The 22426-nt window shown below is 47.9% G+C and overlaps 1 protein-coding gene across 1 annotated transcript in view; it reads right to left on the bottom strand.

The window, feature by feature from the left end:
* LOC144682447 (short transient receptor potential channel 4-like) overlaps positions 1-22426 on the bottom strand; it is a 96339-nt gene that overhangs the window by 36264 nt on the left and 37649 nt on the right. Inside the window, exons 2-3 of the mRNA XM_078544850.1 lie at positions 16023-16427; positions 8819-9337 (exon numbers count right to left, since the gene is read on the bottom strand). Of these exons, the coding sequence (XP_078400976.1) occupies positions 8819-9337; positions 16023-16400 (897 nt within the window). The 5' untranslated portion in view covers positions 16401-16427. The remainder of the gene's footprint in view (positions 1-8818; positions 9338-16022; positions 16428-22426) is intronic.

Below are 22426 nucleotides of genomic sequence, written 5' to 3'. Positions count from 1 at the left end.
CGCACCCTCACATCTCCATCAGGCTCAGATCCTCTGGAGCTCGCATCCTCATCCCGCCCATGGCTCCGCTCACCACACAAGCAATCCACACAGTGTCATGCGTCCTGCTCACACTCTCTCCATCTGTTTTCATGCAGGTGAAGCTGGCTCACAACAGCAGGGAGAGATCCCAGGCGGAGGCTGGAGTGGTATTAGGCCCCTCACACACTTTGAGGAGTGTGCCATTGCGCCTTTGACTCTGCGGCCATGCACTAATTATCTCTACTTTGGTTCACAGGGAGCTCTGCCGAACGATCGACCCCCTCAGCCAGCCAATCCCTCAGCTCTATCCAGGTCCTCACCTCCAGCCAAGAGGACACCTCCTCCATTGAAGAGTTGGAAATAAGCAGTCTGGAAGACCCGTCACAGCGCTTAACCACACTCTCCACCAACACAGAGACACACACCTCGGTGGGACCTAGATCTAGAGCAAGCTGCTGGTGGCCACTGCACGGACACGTGTCCGCAGCAGGTGGAGGCATGTTCAGCCGAGCTCCCCGGCACTTGGAGGACTGCTGGGCAAGAGGCATCCGTGAGGTCCGAGTCAAATGATGAACCTCTGGATTCGGCCTCCCAACTAATTTGGACAGTCAGCAGAAGGCGGGGGAACATCACACAGAGCTGTCGGAAGCCCTCAACAGGATGGCACGCAATTCAGAGGAGTGTGTCCGCCTGCCCTTTGATGAAGAGGTGCCCACATGTGCGCATATGGAGGTCTCCATGGGGAGGATGGTGGAGATCATGGGGACCCTGGTCCAGCAGAACACGGAGATGCGCGCAGACCTGCACTCCATTGCAGCAGCCATGGGTGATTTCCTGCAGTGGCAACACAATGACGAAACAAGGCACCTTGACGTCCTCCCAGGCGCTCCTTCCCCTCAAGGAGTCAGGCCAGAGCCTTTGGGCACCCAAAGGGAGGAGGAGTGGCAGCTGGACACCCTTGGGTCATCCACTCAGGAATCTCAGGGGCTGTCTGCTCCCTCCAAGTCCCCTTCGCCTGTGACCCGCTCAACCTCACCCTCTGTCAAGGCGGAGGGAGCAGCTGGCCCACAGGAGGACAGCCAAAGCAACCTGAGCCCTCAAAGCCTCGGCTCTCCGGAGGACACACGCCAAAGTCATCAGAGGCAACAGGGCCAACCATTGCACAGGCTGTCTCCACCCCTGATGTGATTTCACGCCGATTTGAAACTAATTTCAGCCCCACGTCAAATTTCACCCCCCACAGCCCACCGTGATGCCCATTACCAACGGGATCATACAATTCCGCCCGAAGATTCAGTGAGATTGGTTGATTTATGGTGAGACTAATGTCTGGATGATTTCCTGAGAAATCTATGGGCTCTGTCTTGGTTGCATCTGCCATTTACTCTGTAGTGTGGTGTGTTTGACGACAGTTTTTCTGTTCATGCACATGCACCTCATACTTTGAGTTAGAATGTTAGAGTATAAGATACGTATTGTAAATTGTTTTTAACTTTCTGAACTTGTAGGGAAAATTTTGTTTTTGTTTATTTGTGGCTTTATTCCAAAAGCAGGTGTCTTGAATCTCAAACTTTATTTACTTTAAACAAAACGTTACTGATGCCTAACCAGTGAGCATGCCAAAAATTGGTTTTACGCCATCTTGAAACCAGTTTGCGATTGTCCACTCCACCTGTCAATGGTGGGCCACATTTCCCATCGCCACACGTCAGGAACATCATTTTAATACATTTGCATCTAATTATAAGGCTTGCTCGCTGGAATCATCCCCCCATGTCAAATTTATCACCCACGTCAGCCTGGCTTCAGAACGGCATGCTTCACGACTGCCTTTACAAGGTGTGTACCTTGCTGCCTGAACTTTGAGGCGAACTTGAAGGTGAGTGCACATAACCTTGCGCAGCCGTTGGTGTGCATCGCCCATAGGACAACAAGGAAGAGGCGCCATGCATTCGCAAGGGGCACAGGCAAGTCTCTTTTTCCCGGCTGGCTTTCAGTGTGGTGCCGGGGCAAGGGCTCCAGTGTGGGTCAACTGGGTAGAGTGGGGGGTGGTAGTTGGTGGCAAGGTAGCACAGGCTGAAGGAAATACTTGACTGGATGAGATGCATCCAAGGACACTGAAGGAATGAGAGTAGGAATTGCAGGGGCGCTGGCCATAATATTTCATACTTCCCTAGACTCGGGTGGTACCAGAGGACTGGAGAATTGCAAACATTATGCCCTTGTTCAAAAAAAGGTTGTAAGGATAAGTCCAGCAATTACAGACCAGTCAGTTTAACTTCAGTGGTGGGCAAGATTCTAGAAACAATTATTTGGGATAGAATTAGTCGTCACATGGGCAAATATGGGTTGATAAGGAAGAGCCAGCACAGATTTCTAAAGGGGAAATCATGTTTAACTAACTTGCTGGAGTTTTTTGAAGAGGTAACAGAAAAGTTCGATGAGGGTAATGCTGTTGATGTGCTGTACATGGACTTTCAAAAGGCATTTGATACAGTGCTACACAACAGACTTGTGAGAAAAGTTATTGCTCATAGAATAAAAGGGACAGCAGCAACATGGATACAAAATTGGCTGAAGCAGAGAGTAATGGCCATAAAAGGATCAAGAACGAGAGGGCACAGGTTTAAAGTGATTTGCAAAAGAAGCAAATGTGACGTGAGAAAAAACTTCTTCACACGACAAGTGGTTCGGGTCTGGAATGCACTGCCTGGAAGTGTGGTGGAGGCAGCTTCAATCGAAGCATTCAAGAGGGCATCAGATGATGATTTGAATAGAAACAATGTGCAGGGGTATGGGGAATAGACAGTGCAACGGCACTAGGTCATAATGCTTATTTGGAGACCTGGAGCAGACACCATGGGCTGAATGGCTTCCTTCTGTGCCGTTAAAATTCTGTGATACTGTGACGTGCCAGGAAGCATACTCAAGCACATGCCCGGGGCAAGTGGGCAAGTGGTGGCGGGGGGCGGGGTGGGGTGGGGGTGGGGGTGGGGGGGGGGGGGTGGTGGGGGGTGGGGGTGGGAGGCAGGGGGAATGAAGGAAGCAGCCATGTACTTGAAAAACTTTGTCAAAAGTGAGCATTCTTCTACAGCTGAGACTGTTCAGTTACAGCTCCATTGGCATGTTTGGAGTTGGGCCTCTGAAGCTTTTCTGCCGACTCAAGCAATGCAAAAGCATGAATGTGCCACCAAATGCTGCAGAACTTTTCACCCCTCAGGCGCAGACTGCAAATTAATGTACATCTTAAGGGGCAGCAGAGCAATTGGCCAACTTGGCAAGTTGTACAATCACCTTGTGATAGGTGGCCACCGCAGGGTCACTGGTGGGGGTGCTCACAGCCCCTTGCAATGTCTTTGTTAGGATTTGGACCAGTATCCATTATAGTTCAAGCTAACGGCGTAGACTTGCAGTGTGGGTTAGGAAAATGTCTGTGCCTGAGCTGACAGCGCAGCATGCAGTCCAGTGGCCAAAGCTGCCGCCAATCAGTCAAGTGGATTGGCGTGGAGGCGGGTGGCATTTCAAACAGCCAATGAGTACATTACACACTGGCCATCCCGGTAGTGGCCAGCACACTCCTACGTGCATGAAGGGGCCTTCAGACTTATCCAAGGGAGGTTTTTAGTACACCCATGCTAACCCACACATCTCTCTCCTTGATCCTGCAGGAGGAGAACATCAGGATCATGGAGCCTGGTGACTTAGCGGTATGCCTCATGGCTTACAGAGACCAGGGAAGAAGAAGCGCGCAGCGGAGGTGCCTTGCTTGGCAAAGGGAGGAGCAGCTCCCTCAAGATGAAGGTGCGGCAGGCCTGCTGCACACACAGCTGAAGATCCACAGTGACCTGTCGCTCGTAGGTGCCTCTCTAGACCCAGGGTCTATAGACGGAACCTGTCATTCCTGCAGATGACCGAGAACCAGTGTCGCCGAAGACTGTGCATGTCGAGGGAACTGGACAGTCACATGTGCCACCTGCAGCAGGATTTGGCGCCTTGGGGACATGGAGGGCAGCCACTGTGAGTGGCCTTGGAAGTGACCTCAGGGCTCAATTTTTACGCCATTGGCTCCTTCCAAGGCTCCACAGTTGACTTGTGCGGGATTTCGCAAGCCTTCATGCACAAGTGTGTCCAGGAGGTTATGGACGCCATCTTCGTGAAGGCACAGAACTTTGTACATTTTGCCCGGGATCAGGAAAGCCAGGAAGCAAGAGCGCTGGGATTTGCGCAGATCTCAGAATTCCCACAGGTGCAGGGTGCAATCGACTGCATTCATGTGCCTCTAAGATCTCCGTGGCAAAAAGCAGTCCACTACATCAACTGCAAGTGCTTCCACTCACCGAATGTTCAGCTGGTGTGCAACCGCCAGAAACACAACCTGCAGGTCTGTACACAATTCCCAGGGAGCATCCACGACTCCTAAATCCTTAGTAGGTCTCAGATCCCTGACATCTTCCAGGGTTGAGAGGCTCCTCGGGGACAAGAGCTACCCAGAGACGACGTGGCTGATGACGCCTGTGTGGCGGCCTCAGACTGCAGTACAGCGAGGGTGCAAAGAAGCTCATGCTGTGACAGACTTTGGTGCAATAAACAATAGGTATTTTGATGAGACAGGCACGCTCAGGAGGCCCTCACAGCCGCAAGATTCGTGGAAGAAGATGACAAGATGCAGTGAGGACAGACTTTGCATCTGTGAACGTTTCACTCCTGTGTGGCTGATGGCAGCGCACATACTCTCAGTGGTCAGGCTCATATCATGGAGACACAGCGGAGGCCCTAATAGTCGCTAGATTCCAGGAGGATAATGACAACATGCAGTGAGGACACTCCAAAGATCTTCACTTTGTCTCTGTGAATGTCTGACTCCTGTCTGGCTGAGAGCAGCTCGCTTGCATTCTGTGATCAGGGTCATATCATGGAGATGTAGCCGTGAAACTTTAAATGCACCGGATCCTTTGTCAGCCTTCAGCACCTGACCCCTTGAGGAGCTGCAGTGTCACCAGTCGTAGATGCTGAAGAGATGGGGGGGCCAGCCCCGCCTCAAAGGTGCTGAAGAGAGAATGACGGAACCGTGTGACGCCTCCCCACAACACTCTAGCAGCAATGACAAGCACCTTCGAGGTGCAGGCATCACTAATGTGTCCAGTGAGTGTGAAGCCGGACCCTCACTTTGCTCTAAAGGTTACACACTGCTCAACATAACAAGGAGCCATAGGCAAGGAGACATTCTTGGGAGTTTATTTACAATAGTGAACATTAAGTGATTAACTTGTACTTACAGGCTGTGCAACTGCACCTTCTTAACCTTCCAAACCCTGCCGCTATGTTTCGGTGCGCTCCGACGTCCACAGCGGAAGTGGAGGCAGCCTGCTGCCTGCTACACCCTGTCTGTGATGACCTTGGTGGGTATCCTCTGGAAGGCTGAGACCTGGAGGGCCCTGACCTTCTTTCAGGGTCCTGCTGTGTGGCAGTGGCGGCCTCTTCAGCCTGTGGAGCTGGAGCTGCTGGGGTCACAGGAAGAGGGGATTCGGATAGGCCGGACACTCCTGGAGTCACCTAGGTGGATGGCCTCAGAGTGTGCACCTGATGATCCTCCTCTCCATGGGTGCCCGAGGGTCCTGGCTGACTCCTTGAGGAGAAGGGCAAGCTGGAGTGAGATCAAGCTGCCCTGCATCCCTCTCGCGTTGACACTGTTGGAGGATAACTATGGTGTCAGTGATGGATTTCAGCCCTCGCAGCAGTGCAGAACCCATATCCTGGACCAAAGTCTCCATGGCAGCCGCCATCCTACCAGTGTTAATCTCAGTGTGTTTGCATGCCGGCGCTATCACCTCAGACTAAAGGCGGACGGACTCCTCCATCGTGCCTTGCAATTTCAGGAGTGCAGCGGACATCTCGTGATGTTCCCAAGCTTGCCTTTGCAGCTCCAGTAACTGAGGTATGACCGAGTCCAAAGGCTCGTCACCTGATTCAGACTCAGCAGATTTCTGGCCTCCAGCAATCCTCCGAGTGTCGAAACCCTGCCGCCACCCGCTGTGGATGATACAGTGAGATGTGCTCACCAGACTGTGACCCCGAGTCTACTCTAAAGCTAGGTCCCACCGAGGTGTATGTCTCTGCGCCAGTGGAGGGTGTGGGTGAACGCTGTAACGTGTCTTCAATTAGGGTGTCATCAGATTCTTCTTCCGAGGTGTCTTCGGGGCTTGAGTCGAGGATCCGGCCCATGGACCCCCTCGGCTGCTTCCCGGATGGACCTGCAAAAGCAAGGAGAGATAATTAGTGCATGGCAGGGGACTACGGAACAGGGGAACTCGCTCACAACATGGTTGCCTGATGGATGTTGCACTGCTGGATCCTCACTTGGTTGTGCACCGCCAACCTCAAGTCAGCACAGGAACGGTCCAGGTCATCCTCAGCCAGCTGGATGACTATTTTCAAAGTCTCTGAGGACCTTGATGTCAGACATTGCTCCACCAGTCTGCGACCTCTCCCTTTTGTTGTGTGCCAGCTTGCCCTGTATGAAGACAAATAGAGAGAGTCTGAGCAGGACACCTGCCAGGCCAGATGAGAAGGATGCCTGGCGTGTGTGGATGCAGAGTGGTGCCATGGACAGGATAAGGATACGATCCGCAGAGCAGATGAAGTTTTTTTGTGGGAGAGTGAATGGTGATGTCCCTTGAACTGGCCGTGAGTGAGATCCCTGTGGATGTGTGATGGGTTTGTGAGTGTGAGAGTTGAGAGTGATGAGAAGAGTGACTTACCCTGCAAAACGGAGGAGATCATTCATCCTCTGTCGGCACTGGGTAGCTGTCCTCTTTTGCAGGATGCTGGTGCTGACCACTGCTTCCACCACCTCCCATGCTGGATTTGTCTCCTTGCTTGCTAGTTTTCATCCAGAGTGGGGGTAGAGGACTTAACAGCTGGCCTCCACTGCATCCAGTATGTACCCAAGGGAGGTGTTGTTAAATTTGGGAGCAGCATGTTTCCTCCCTTTGGCAGCCATGACTTTGCAGCAGCTTCCGATCCCTTAGAGAGAACTAGCTCTCTGCAGGGGCATCCTTTAAATATGACACCTGGATTATTGAAGGCCTGAGGTGACAGCATGGCGGGTGAATCAGATGCCACCCCATCAGTGATTTGGTGTGTTTCCTGGGAATGCATTAGTAATGAGGCGGGACTGCTGGGAATGGGGTGATACAATGTGAAAACCCGTCATTGCGGCCGGCCGGTAGAACATCCTTTTCCAGCCCGCTACCAAACTTTGTGCAAATCTGGGACAATTCTGTCCATAGAGTTTTGTGATGACTATCATCTCAATGAACAGATTAGCTGAGAGGGATCAGCTCCTGATAGTTTTTCTTTTGCAGTGTCAAAGGATGGTGGACCATGTTTGAAGTTCCCTCAAGTGTTAATAGAGGAGGCCTAAAGGAAATAGGTCCATTGCCATTCTGTACAGAGGCAACACCATTTACGGTCATTCCTAGCAGATCACTGGCATTGAACAGGGAAACTGGTTGGTGTCATTACAGATTGATTAGTTGCAGTCAGCGACGCACAGGCATTCAGGTTGATCCTCAAGATGTCTACTGAAGGAGTGATTGCTGTCACTTCAGAAGCCACCAATGTCCTTACTACCTACTGCTGACATCTTGTGTTCCAGAAATCTTTTGGATTGCTACTCTCTCCAGTGTCTTCTGCATACAATGGCACTTTCTAAACTGTGTTGCAGATTTACATTGTGGACGCCTCCTACTTCCCCATCATCTCAATCACAGGCATGGAAACCATTTCTACTGCCTCCACATGAGATTAATGCTCCCCAATAAGAAATAAATACGGATCAATTAATCCCCAATCATAGCTATTTTGAACACTGGGGCCCAGATTTTCATCTGCAAGGCAGGTATTGTGAGTCAGACCTTTTCCCACATCCTGACCCCGCCTCCTGCCTGGCAATGCCTACCTACAGTATTTTCATGGTGGGGTGGTGGGGATGAACTGGAACTGGGCCACTGCCTCCAGAAGCAGGCCAGGGACAGAGACAGAGGCAGGTGAATGCCTAGGTGGGCAAGCTAAGAGACCTGCTTCCACTCCCTGAACAATCTACAGTTCAATAGAGAATAGGGTATCAATTAGAATTTTTTTTTAAGAGACAGATTGATATAAACCAAAACTGGAATAAACCAGTTCAGTTGGGTACCAGAATGTGCGTGCACTAGTGTTTTTGCCCTGCCAAGATATCATAGGTAATAATTCAAATTTTTTTATAGTGATCATATTGATTTATATCAGTAGCGCTGTGGGAGCAATTCCTAATGAGTAAAGACAGATCAATGGACCAAATGTTCCTTTCTCCTTTGTATCTTATTATTGATCTGTGTCTGGAGAAACAAGGCATCCGGGATCTTAATTATATTATTTTCCAAATTATATAATTTCAACGCACAGAGGCTTACAACTACACAGTTTATACAGTCTTGGTGAAAATTCCTATTTTTGTATTGTGGTTATTTTAATAATTTTATATTGATTATTCTGTGAAAAAGTAACATTTTAATTTAGTACAGTACCTTTGTCTTTCATTTGCTCTTCTCTCTGAACAAGAACAATTTAATAAGCACTACTCATGAAGGTGGGAGATGATAAAATAAATATCTGCAATATAATTTTAAATAAATCCACACTTCATTAAATCTTGAAAGTGCTGACCCATCTACCCACTTATGTCTAGCACATACAGTCTTCTGATCATGGCACCACAAGTCAAATATTAATAACATATGATTTCCAGAAGTCTTACCTCTTTCTGATGATACTTAATTGCCAACTTTAACCTAGAAAGATCATTAGCGGTCTGCTCTTCCAGAATGCTATTATCATCCCTATAATTAAGTATAATTTCTAATTCCCGGGAGCTCCTTGTCTGGTCCAATAAATCTTTCGCAAATGATTCACACTGATGTGATAATTCCTCATATTCCGATTTAAATTCATTTTCCACTTTACTTAGTTCCTGAAGCTCCCAGCCCAAAAGAAATGCAGTAAGAAAGGGGTCTTCACTGGACAAAGCAATTAAAGATGGGCTTGCTAAGGCTTTGTATATGTTCAACCTTGATCGAGAATGGCGCAGACTGTCAACATCTGAGCTGGAAACGCACTCAACACAGTTACAACGAACTTCATGAGGCTGTGGTATAGAAACTCCCCTCTGCACAAGGAGCTTTATTATTTCATAATTGTTGGTGTGAGCTGCAAGAATTATTGGCGTAATATCTGGTGTAAATTCTGAAAACTGTTTATCCAGTAGTATTGGTGGAACCTGTGGAACAAAACAGGAAATGCATTGTCAGCAGAACGTATTGGGATTGAGTGTCCACTTGTTATATCAGTGCAATCTAGGCAAAGATTGGCCAAACCAGTGCAAAAGATTGGGGATTTTTAATCTTAAATTAAATCTCCAAAGCCACTTAAATTGTGTTTTCAACAATCTTTATGCTGGCTCAAGATTCAATTCCCCCATAAAACTGGCCCTCCCTTAAGGCCAAAATTCCGAGATTCAACTGATTGAACTGGTTCGGGCACTCTCTTCAAACTGTGCTCTTTTCCTTAGGACTGCAGCCACTGCTCCACGTGTTTTAAATGTGTTTTTTTAATCAAAGATTTGTTCATTTACTAAGAAACTGACTGATGTATACTGGTGAAATTATAAATGCTTCGGTAAAGCTTTATTAAGCAATTTTAGTAATTTGAAATTAAGTTATTCACAGGTGGAGGACTGGACACCCTTATTAAAGATTCTTATTTATGACGATAAATTCATTTCCAAGTGATATTAATAAAGTTACACCAGGGACAGAATATTAAGCTCAGCGGGCGGGCGGGCACGCGTCCGACCCGGCTGTGCACGTGACGTGCAATGACATTGGGGAAGCGTCCCAACATCATCACGCAGTCCAGCAATATTTTGTTCGGCAGGCGTGCACTGGAGTCGGCAGTGCGCCCACCAGCAATTAAAAGGCCTGTTAAGGCCATTAAAAAGGTAATTAAATACAAATTTACGCTGCCCGTCCAACCTTACGATTGGCGGGAAGGCGAAAAGGCTAAGCGGCCTTTGCACTTTTTAGGAGACCTCATCCACAGGCAGGATGAGGTTTCCTAAAGCAAATAAAAATGTCACACTTGAATTAAAAGCATGTCCCTGCTCATGTGACAGAGTCATGTGACATGAGGGGACATGTTTTATGACATTTTTATTTTCTTTATTTATTTTTTAAACAGCGCTTCATCACTGTGAGGCAGCTCTGTGCCTCAGGGAGATTATGAAGTGCTCACTTGCGCACATGCGCAAAGTTCATGCTTGGCCCGCTCGCCCTCCTTCCCCCACCCGCACAGGGAGCGCTGAGCACTGCTGCTCACGTTCCATACTGGCTGGGCCTTAATTGGCCTGCCAGCGTGAAATCGCGGTGTGGTGCCGATTGCGGGCGGCTTCCTGACCACCCCCGCCGAGCCCGCACGCCAAGGGCAAAATTCTGCCCTAGATTACCACTCTTAAAAACATCAAGGTAATGGAAAGAAAATAACAAGAAACAAGGATGTCCTACTGCTCTGCCTGATTGCACTGGTTCATGGAAGATTTTATAACTGTGGTTTTACAGAAGAGTTTTTGCAGAAACCTGAACTGTAACCTAACCTGTGCAATTTCCAATTGCAAACCTGTTCCAACATTCAATTAGATTATGTCTGATCTGTATCTTAACTCCATTTACATGCACTTGACCTATATCCCTTGATACCCTTATCTAATAAAAATCTGTCAATTGTAGCCTTGTAAATTTCAATGGTCTCAGCTTCCACAGGCTTTCTGGGGAGAAAAATCCCACCATCATTGTGTGAAAAAGTGCTTCTTGAATGATTAACTCTAATGTACGGCTATTCAGTAAATCTTCTCTCACTTACTACATTAATGTTTCCTCTCTATTTCTCCTGATGCCACTCCTGCGTATTCGATCAAATTTAATTAATTGCATCACAGACAAAAAGACATTCTGTTCACATAGTTATCAGCTAAGTTGGGAGTCCCAGTGAGATCATTTTGTTATCCTCTGAATGAGGCAGGACTCAAATTTAAACTAGCTATGATGCTTGCCAGCTATAAAATGCTATGAACACGTCAATCTTTTTATGCATTAAAATATGACCAATCTCCAATATATCAGCTTAAACTACAATAGGTGGCCACCTAGTCCATTGTGCCTGTGTTGCTACTCTTAAGGAGCTATTCATTTATTGCTATTCCTCTTCCCTTTGCCCATGATATCCCATAAAAATTGTACCAATCTTTTATTCATTTTCCTTATAAAATCTACAATGGATTCTGTTTCCAGTATCATTTCCACACTGTAACCATTCTCTGGCCAGAATTTTACGCCGACACACACGAGTATCATATGACGTGCATCCCGAAGCCATTGCGCAATATTTTGTTCGGCGGGTGTGTGCCGGAGTCGGCTGCACGCCTGCCGATAATTGAAAGGCCTATTAAGGCCGTTGACGAGCTAATTAACTTGAAATTTACGCTGCCCGTCCAGCCTAACAGTTGGTGGGCAGGTGAAAGGCCGGGTGGCCTTGACATTTTTTAGGACACCTCATCCACGAGAGGGATGAGGTTTCCTAAAGATAATGCAAATTAAATAACACTTTATTTTGAAATTAAAAACATGCCCCATCTCATGTGACACATGAGATTCGGGACACAGTCACATGAGGGGACATGTTTCATTAAATTTTTATTGGATTCATTAATTTTTTTTAAAAAGCGCTTCAATCTCTCTAAGGCAGCTCAGTGCCTCAGGGAGATTGAAGCACTCTTTCTCGCGCATGCGTGAACTGTGCGCGAGGCCTGGCTCTCCCTCCACCTCCGCCCGCACAGGTAGCACTGAGCTCTGCCGCTCACAATCCACGCAGGGCGGGCCTTCATTGGCCCACCCACGTGAAATCGCGGAGCAGAGCCGATTGCGAGCGGCTTCCCGACTGCCCCTGCCCACTCCCGCCGAGCATCCCCGCCAAGGGAAAAATTCTGGCCTCTGTGTTCGAAAATCTCTTTACCTCTCCCTTCCTTCTTTTCGTGGCAATCTTATGCCTTCTAGTTACCAGCTTACCAACCAGTTTATGCCCTGTTTACCTTGTCAAAAATCTTCATCACCTTGCACATCTTGATTCGTTTTCATTTTAACCTTCTCTCTTACAGCAAGAAAAGGCCCCACTTTTATCAGAAACAAAAACAGAATGTGCCGGAAAAACCCATCAGGCCAGGCAGCATCTGTGAACTGAGAAACAGAGTTAACGATTCAGGCCAGTGATCTTTCATCAGAGAAAGGTCAGCAACCTGAAATATTGGTGCCAATCTTAATGGGGAGGTGAGGGGTGAGACAACAGGGAGAGGAACCTAGAATAAAGGAAAAACAGGTTCCTCTCAGGTCCTGCTGAATTTAACAGCAGCACCTGATTACCACTTTGGAAATCCATTTCCCAGATGCAGATAGGTCAGGCTGCTAGGTCTGTAACAACCAGCCACAGCTGGGGAATAGAGAGGTGGGAGAGAATGGGGTGCCTTTGGGGACATCTACATGAGGCTGGAGAGATAAGTGAGGATGCCTATGGTGGGGCCAGATATCAGGTGTTGGGAGGGGCGAGTGCCATCAAGGTGGGTGGAAGAGATGGGGTGGATAACAATAAGGGGTCGAAGAGATTGGGGGATGTCAATGAAGGGGCCATAGAGATTGGTGGAGAAGTGGTGAAGATTGAGGGAAGCCACTGGGGTACATTGCGAACAATGAAGGCCATCGGCAAGGTATCAGATCACTGGATAAGTGGGTTCAATCAGTGGGGAAGGTAACATGTTTGCTTGAGGGGGGGGCTCCAGGGGAAGGACTCCTGCTCCTCCATGGCCCACAAGCAGTGCTGGAAAAGCACTTACTTGTTTAATGCAGCAGCCCTTACCTTCCTTGAGCTGCTGTGTTTCCCAATGTTCAGAAAGCCTTGTCAGCCAGCGTTAAGGCTGGAATAGATAAAATATGATGCATACAACCTCATTAAAATATTTAAAGGCATGACTTGCCTACTGGCAGAGGGTTGGTCACCTGCCTGTTAAAACTGGATCTGGGAAGTTTCGAGGAAGGTTGGGTTCAGGTTTGAGATTTTTTTCATTTCTTCTTCCCATCTGATCTAAACCCACCTGTTTTGGAGGTTATAATTCCTCCTGTTAACTCTCCTCCCTTCAGAAATATTGCCCAATTTGACATCCACTTGACAATATATTGAAGCTATCGCAATAAATTTTGGTGAAAGTGAAATAAAGCAAATTAAATGTTAGGTGTAATAAAAGGGCATATTGTGCTGAAATAGTTAGTTATTCCTTTCACTTTATAAATCATTGATATTACAGCACTTGGAATACAGTGTATAGTGCTGGTCGCCGCAGTGTAAAAAGAAAACTGCAGCTTTTGAAACGAAAGAGAAAAGAGCCACCAGAATGATTGAGGGGATGACGGGATCAATTATGAGTGTTCATGTACATTGTGCAAACTCTCATTGGAAAAGAAATGATTGAGAGGTGATCCGATTACTGTTTTTAAGATTCTAAAGGGACAAGGTGATGTCCACCATGATATGCTATTTCAACTTGCCCAGCGCATTAGAACCAGAGGGCATAGTCTAACGAGTGGGAAATTCAAAACTAGTCTTTAGAAACAATGGGCCAGAATTGGCTACCAAAATAATGGCGGGTTAAAGGTCCACACCCTTATTAGTGTGTAGAGGATCCAGCACTTGACAAGAATGAGATAGGCCATGAATTAAGAATCACAACAAATTGCTGGACAATTTGTGATGCTCCATGGTCAGCCTCACAAACACTGAAGCTTGCCGTCAACCTCCCCCATGAGTTTCAAGAAATTGCTGCATTTGTGCTGCAAATGTGAAGTAAACTCACTGCAGAAAGTCAGTGCTGCTATTCCACGATTTAAGAATCCTTTTAAGACAACATTTATGCTTCTGTAATATCCACTCAACCTCAGAGGTTGAGAAAGGGAACAACTGAAATGTGGAGTCTCACCCCTGCCAGTAGCATACTCTTCCTAAAGGTTTATTTTCAAAATTTCTTTCTGTCCCTTTATTCTCTCTCAACTGAATCTTTCTTTCTCTCTGTTAACTTCTCCACCTAAATCTAATTGGGCTTAAACCCACCGTATTTCCATCTCAATCGTTCATTCTGTTTCATTCTGTATCCTTATATTTAATTGATTATGTCTGTTTATGTCATCATTCGCCAAAGTCTCAGGTATCTCATTGATATTGCCATACTGTTATCAGCTGGCACTTCCAACAATTTCCAGCACAAAATGTATTAGAACTAAAAGGTGAGGGAAAGTATCTAACTCATGGCACTCACCAAAGGAATTTTACCTTTCCGCTGAAGTAAATGGGCCTGAATTTTTCAGGCGGCGGGTGGGCTCCGTCGGGGATGGGCGCGGAGCTGATCGCCGCCTGCGATCGGCTGCGCACCGCCATTTTATGTGGGTGGGCCAATTAAGGCCCGACCAACGTAAGACGCGAGCGGTAGTGCTCAGCGCTACCTGTGCAGGCAGGGGGGAGGAGAGAGAGTCGCATGCGCGAAAGAGCGCTTCAATCTCCCTGAGGCACAGAGCTGCCTCAGGGAGATTGAATCGCTACTGAAAATACTAAATACACGGATTAAAAATGTATTTAAACATGTCCCCTCACGTGTGTCACATGAGGTGGGACATGTTTTTATATTTAGGAAAATTTTTTTTAATTAATAAAAGTTTTAGGAAACCTCACCCCGCTTGTGGATGACGTTTCCTAAGAAACGCGATGGCCGCTTTGCCTTTTCGCCTGCCCGCCAACCTTAAGGTTGGACAGGCAGTGTTAACGGTTACTGTAATCACTTCCTTAATGGCCTCAATAGGCCGTTTAAATATTGGCGGGCACGTAGCCAACTCCGGCGTGCACCCGCCGAACGAAATATCGACGTCATCGGGCGCCATTTGACGCGTCGGCATGTCGGGCCCACCCCCGCACGCCAACTGAAAAATCCTGCCCATGGAGTTTAGAATGGCTCACCACATTTTACAGCCCCATCCCCGCCCCGACGGGGTCGTAGAATTCCAGCCTAAGTGGATTTAAGGGTTCCCAAAACTTTCGAGAACTGTGGGATTTCCTCACATCATCACTGGGTCTGTTGTAGACTACCTGTTAGGGATTGATTGCCATGGTTATTCAATAATTCCATTTTTGTTGTATCATGGGGACTATCAGGTTGGTGGGTGGCAAACTCGATGGAACTTTTTTTGTTGTTGTTGACCAATTCCTAACTTCCTAAGGTGCTAAATGTGCAAAACGATTAGTCTGAAGGCATTTATAGGTTTCATTTCACAGATATAAGTGAAAAAAAGCAATCTTTGATGGCCAGCTATATATAAGTTTACCTCTGTAACCATCAATGAATTCTACCCAAATTGCTTGTCTGCCCTTTGCATTTTTATATTCTCCAAATACACTGCAACCATGAATACAGACTTAGATTAATTTTAATTTTAGCGCTGGTCCAAAGTAATAGCCTATTAAAATAACTAATTACAAATTTGTTAATCATTTATTAAAATTTTAATGTCCTTCAAAATATATCTTGAGTGTAGTTATCAAACGTTTATTTTCCCTTTGCCTGGTTAACTGCTTCATTTGTCTATTTGTTGGATCATATCTCACATTGCTCCATTATCTGTTCAACCCATTGCATCATGTGATATTATAAATCAGGCAAAGAATTCTCCATTGCAGATTCAAAATCCTTAACATCTTAACTGTATTTTTTAATGAGGAATCTCTATATTAAAAATAATATATTGCTGGACAAATGTTGGACCATTAAGATTCAATTCAGGTATGCTATACATGCTGTACTTTTCATTTTTTATACAACTTACTTGTTTTTCTCCACTAGGCTTCTTATGATTTAACAGTAGTTCAACAGCTCCAACAACTTCTTTCCGGATGGCATGGAGAAGCGCATCTCCTACGTACACATTGAAACTCAGGAGAAGTTCAATGATTTCCAAGTTCTCATTCTCAATGCCTATGAGAAGTGCAGTCCGCCCCAGAGGGTCAATACAATTAATGTTGATTTTAAAATAAATCTCAGCTTCTTCAAGAGCTTGTTTGACACTTGCGTAATCACCTTTCTCAACAGCGCTCAGGTAAGCCTTCTCTGCGGGAGAGAGTTCAGATTCTGCTCTTACAATTCGAAGAGAAATTCGGTCTCTGTACGGTGCATTGTCACTTCTTTTGTAGTACAGCTGAGCCATCGTTCATGCCATGTCAAAGTTTTGTCTCTTAAAGAAAGAAAAGCACAAAAATATTTTATAATCGACTATCCGACTGGGTAATCTTTACCATAATAGTTGCAATTCATTTTCGGAATGAAAAGAAAATGATCCTCATGTTTTTAAGCAATCCTAATTGACACTAGTTCTTAAAGTTTCTTCATGTGAAATACTGTAGAAATATCAGCTTTTTAAAATATTTGTTCGTGGGATGTGAACGTCACTGGCTAGGCTAGAATTTATTTCCCATCCATAACTGCCCTTCAGACGGTGGTGGTGAGCTGCCTGCTTGAAGCACTGCAGTCCATCTGGTATAGGTACACCCACAGTGCTGTTAGGAAGGGAGTTCCAGGATTTTGACCCAGTGACAGTGAAGGAACTGAGAAATCTAACATGCTTGCAACAAACTACACTAATATATTCATGTTTTCTTATTTCTCCAACAAGATGCATATAACTGCAAGATAAAAGACCATTTTTTGTATTTTCCATTAGCAATTTATCCCCAGGTATGATATTCAGAAATAAATATACACTAATGTTGTACTCTGCAGATATGAAGTATTAAACAGATGAAATGTGCCTCCAGAGTCTATAACATTTCAATAATGCCGCATGAAATATCATAAAGCAACATAAATTAAATTTTCGATGCCTTCAAAAGAAAAATGTTCAGATTTAAATCACACGTGGCTAAAAGGCTGAGTTTGCATATCCTAGGATGGTTGGTGCAACTGCACTTGCTGAGAGCAGATGAGCTGAGACAGTTACAGACGTGGGGGCCCCCTCTGGATCTCTGGACACTTGTAAACAAATGTTTCTTTAAAAAACTTAAATCATTACATTTTCAATGGGCACCAAAGAAGGCATCTGTACTTTGTTTTTCATAGGGGAAGTGGGGTGGGGTAAACGCTAAGGTACTGACCCTGGTTAGGTGAACATTAGGGGTTTAAGGAAGGTGACTCCTGGCAGTTAAGGCAACATGTTCCTGCTGTGGATTTCAGGGCCTCTATTTTTCATCATTAAAATGAAACTACATTTCTTTCATTTGTACCAGAATAAAATATTAACAGCTTGCTAAAATAAATGATTTCAACATTCACTGTAATGGTAAATTAAGGATTTCTTCATGACTATTTTGTCTCTTTACCCGTATCATCTCCCATAGAGATTTCCTATGCCTGCATTTTCAATACACCAATTATCTATCTATCTATAGACCTATGATGTGCCCTAAGAATCCACCATTCCTGACCTGACACCATTCGTCTGTGTCTATTCTTTGGGCAGAATTTTCTGCCTGTCGGGCAGGCCATGCGGGAGCGGGCACGGATCCGATTGCCGCCCGTGATCGGGTCCGCACCACCATTTTAAAATGAAACGCCATGAAACACGGCTCCCAAGGACAACGGGAGTGGGCGGGCAGCAGCGGGACTGCTATGATCGCCGGGTCCAATGGTGACCCGGTGGCCTGTTTGAAAGAGCTCCTGCAGCCTTGCAAAGGCTGTCAAACATGGCCAGCAGAACGGCTCCCCAGAGCGTTGCTGGTGAACAGACCAGGCAGGAAGGTAGGGCAGGGGTGCACTGTGCCCCTCGTTTTTCAGACAATTGCCTTGCTGCCCTCCTAGAGGAGGTGGCAGCACGGCGGGAGGTCCTCATTCTCAGGGACGGGAGGAGGAGGAGGCCCCCCCCCCCCCCCCCCCCCTCCACATGACCGAATGTGCCTGGGAGGAGGTGGTGGAGGTGGTGAGCTCCCGCAAAATGGTGCACCGCACCACTGGATCCAGTGTCACAAGCGTTTCAATTACCTTTTGCACTCTGGAAGGGTGAGCACCATGTTGGCATTGGTTACTTAACCCAGCAGATAGGCATTCCCATTGTATGCACCCTCCCCCGCCCTACAGTGTAGTTACTGTATTGAATCATTGACGGCATTCATGGGAGAGCCAGCAGATATTGCCCTTGCCTAGGGCATCCTGAGAGGGTGGTGATGAGATGGGTTCTGCACCTGCAGCATGTGGTACAGTGACACCCACATTACTGTTTTGGGGGCAACCTGGAGGATCTGCACCTAGGCGCAGTGCTGGAACAGCAGAACATGTCAAAGTCAGGGTGATGACATGCTGGGAGGGGAGTTTCCAGGTGGCGGGACACCGATCCACCTGCTGCCCTTTGCGTTCCACGTGCTTGCGCCTCCTTGCTCTGCAAAGTTAGACCGTGTGGTGCCAAATGTGATGTAGGCAGTATTTGGCCAAGGTGGGGGTGGGGGGACAGGCCTGGTTTGAGTGTGCAGCAGCTGCGGGGTGAGGAGGCACTGGGGCCCTGCAATATTCCACTCTGGTTGAGGTGGGTCGGCAGCGAAGAGATTCCAGGTACAAGTTGCACTAATCAATGCTCTTTCCTCCCTTTCAGGAGAAGAATGCTCATAATGCCGCCAAGCAGTTGAGGACTGGCGGAGGGCCGGCCCAGTTGGCCATCATTTCCAGGTTCAACCAGGAGGCCCTCGATCTGGAGAGGCGCCATGCGCCCAGGTCCACCGGTGTCGGTGAGGTTGGGGTGCCACGGGCAGGTATATTAGCCCAGCAGTGAGGTCACCATTAGTGTACCAGCAGCCATGACATTGCTGAATGTTCAGTGATTGAAGTTTGCAACATTGCTTGACCATTGCTTATGGAAGGATGAGGGCATAATGATCCGGGGGACAGGGATATACGTTGACATTGTCTTCACATTAGCTAATCAAATATCCTTGATCTTCCTTTCAGCATCAGCGGATCAGGGCCAGGAGTAGGAGGCACAGGGCCCCCTCTCACACCTGAGGGTCCTGAAGTCTCTGACCCACCAGCGTCACACTATCTCTGCCAGGCAGGCACCAGCGCAGAGACTAGCACCTCGGTGGGAATTAGATCATCGGCTAGTGTCCCGGGGACAGCGGTGAGGGCACTTCACAGTCGCTGGAGGAGCTGGCAGAGACAGAGGTGCCCATGGCGCCAGCAGTCGGAGGACTGCAGGGGACCAGGCACGTGCTCAGTCCGTGGCTGATGATGTGCCTCTGGAGTCGTCCATGAGGCAGCAAACGCTGGAAGTGCAGCAGGGTGTGCGGGAGGATCTGGCGGAGGTACATGAGGCTTATGCTTGGCTTGGTCTCTATGGTGGAGGAGTCCACGTGGACCATTGCCAATGCAATGAGCCTCATGGCCGAGCGCCATGCTTCCTCCATGGAGAGACTCGTGGAGAGGCTCCTCCAGGAGACCAATCAGGGCTTCCTGGGGATGCGCGCAGACCAGCAAGCCCTCACATTGGGCATTGACCTCAGCTGGTCAGTGCCAATGTGGGAGATGGTCTGGGCACCGAGTTTCCCAGCTCGGTGCCCATCCATCTACGGTGAGCAGGGAGATCTGAAGCAACTTCACGTCGGCGCAGCAGCTGCCTGTCGTCTCTGCGGGCTCCTCTCAGGGCGCTCCAGATTAGTGCAGCAGCTCCTCTGCCCCTCTGCCAGTGACCGTTGCATCTGATGAGGCTGCGATGACAGGGACATGCCAGCTGTAGAACTGGCTGCTCCCTCCCAGGCGGGGCTAGCAGTGGCTCCATGGGCCAGAGGTCATCAAGGCCAACAGGACAGCACGGTGAGCAGGCTGTCTCAGATGCCAGTGCCAGCGAGGGGGAAAGCTCCTAGACGTAGCATCCAAAAGCATAAATTTAAGGCACCTTAGGCACACCACGGGTTTCTCATTGGTGCTTTTGTGTTGCCCTGCAATGAGGGCATGATTAGTTGGTGTGTTGTTTAACACCTTTGTCATTTTGTTTCCTTAAGAATATTTTGTTATATCATTAAGTTTAGACATGTGACCATGGCTGAGGGTGCCTCTTTTCCTCTGCAGGTGGATGGTTACCCATGAGGTTATGAATGGGTTATGTCACATTGAGCTTTACTGACTTGACCCTCAGTTAATGTTCCTATCCAGGCAGATGTAGCACTCAGGTATCGAGTATGGAGCCTGCAGCATAGGCTTTTGTTGGAGGTCCATATGCGGTGTTCTAGCTGAAAGTTCATTGGATTAAAGCCTCCCGGGTGTCCCTACCTCCCTGGAGTATGCCCGGGTCAGCATCTACCCCCTCAGCATTTCCGTGCGTGTGCTCATCTTCGGACTCACTGCTGGACTCATCGTGTGCAGTCGCAGCAACTCTGTCTACATGATGAGTCCACTGCGTCGCCCCTTTCCAGCGCAAGGTTGTGGATAGTGCAACATGCAACCACTATCAGCGACACCTGATCTGGGGGGTACTGGAGTGCACCCCCTGAATGGTCCAGGCATCAGAAGCGCATCTTGAAAAAACTGATGGTTCTCTCCACCACAGCCCTTGTGGAGCCTTGGCTCCTATTGTTTCGCTGCTCAGCTTCTGTTCTTAGATGGCGGAGAGGCGTCATGAGCCACCTTCTGAGGAGATAGCCCTTGTCACCCAGCAGCCATCCATCAAGCTGGGCTGGAGCACTGAAGAGCCCTGGCACTGGGAGTGTCTGAGGATGTAGACGTCATGGGAGCTGCCTGGGTACCTTGCACACACTTGTAGAATCTGCATCCTGTGATCACACACTATCTGCACGTTCATGGAGTGGAAGCCCTTCCTGTTGACAAAGGCACTGGGCTCACCTGCTGGCGCCTTGATGGCCACATGTGTGCAGTCTATAGCACCCTGGATGCAGGGGAAGCCAGCAATCGTTGCGAAGCCTCTGGTTTGCTCTGCCTGGCTGGCCTCGTCTGTGCGGTAGTGGATGAAAGTCAATGCACGCCTGAACAGAGTGTCTGCTACCTGCTTGATACAAGTGTGGACAGCTGATTGGGAGACACCGCAAAGATCACCCACCGAGCCCTGGAAAGAGCCAGAGGCATAGAAGTTGAGGGCAGATGTGACCTTTGGAGCCACTGCCATGGGGTGCCAAGCCACACAGTTAGCAGAGATCTCAGGGCCTATCATTTGACAGATGGAGTTGACTGTCTCCCTTGAGAGATGGAGCCTCCTTCAGCACTGCACCTCTGACATATTGAGGTAGCTGTTTTGCCGCCTGTATAACCTGGCAGCAGGATATTGGCATCTTCTGTGGCCCCTTCCTATTGGACTTCCTGTTGGCCCTGCGCCCCTTGTGCCTGTGCCTCTCCTCCCAAAGGTGGCTCCCCTGGAGGCTGAATGTGCACTCCTGGCCTCCTCCCACTTCTGGCCCTCCCTTCCTCCTCAGAGGAGGTGCCTTCAGTGGAGAGCGTAACTCCCATTCCCAGGCTAAGGGAAGGCTTCCTGAAACCTGCAGGCCCCAAAAAGATCTTCACTGTAGAGTCCTGACCTGAAGGTTGTGGGTCCTGTCCAAGCAGCTGGTATGAGTTTTGAAGTATTTCTGCTAACACAGGCAAGCATCAGTAACTTTCCAAATTAAATATCTGACTGATAACATTCACGACCCCACTGATCCCTCTTATCCCGCCTGTGGATGAGGTTTATACAAATGTGTTCTACCCGTCTGCCTATTGCACCTGTGCGACAACCTGAAGATCACACGGGCCCTGAAAAATCGCCGTCAATTGGTGCCTCAAGGGCCTTAAGTGGCCCGTTAATTAATGGCGGGCGCGCATCGGAGATCATCGTGCGCCCGCCCACCAAAATATCCCGATGGCGCGCGGTGACATGTCCCACCGCTCGTCCCATGTCACCGCGCGTCATTTTACACGTCGGCACACCAACAGGAAAATTCGGCCCATGGATTTGTCACAGAGAATATATATATTTTGATGTTATGTTGGAAAGAATTAAGACATAGAAGAGGCTGTGTTGGAGGATGTTAAAGTCAGGCATCACCACAGAAATCTCTTCTGTAGGCACAGACACTCACTTAGAGCATCAGGAGGGTGCACAAGAAAGAACTTGCATTTACATGGCACCTTTCACAACTTTAGCATATCCCAAAGTGCTTTGCACCTGACAAAGTATTTTGGAAGTGGAGTCACTATAGCAATGTA

Source organism: Cetorhinus maximus, chromosome 7 (assembly GCF_964194155.1).
Source record: "Cetorhinus maximus chromosome 7, sCetMax3.hap1.1, whole genome shotgun sequence".
Lineage (NCBI taxonomy): Eukaryota > Metazoa > Chordata > Chondrichthyes > Lamniformes > Cetorhinidae > Cetorhinus > Cetorhinus maximus.
The sequence above is the reverse complement of the archived record's forward strand: the minus strand, read 5'-3'. Positions and strand labels throughout refer to the sequence as shown.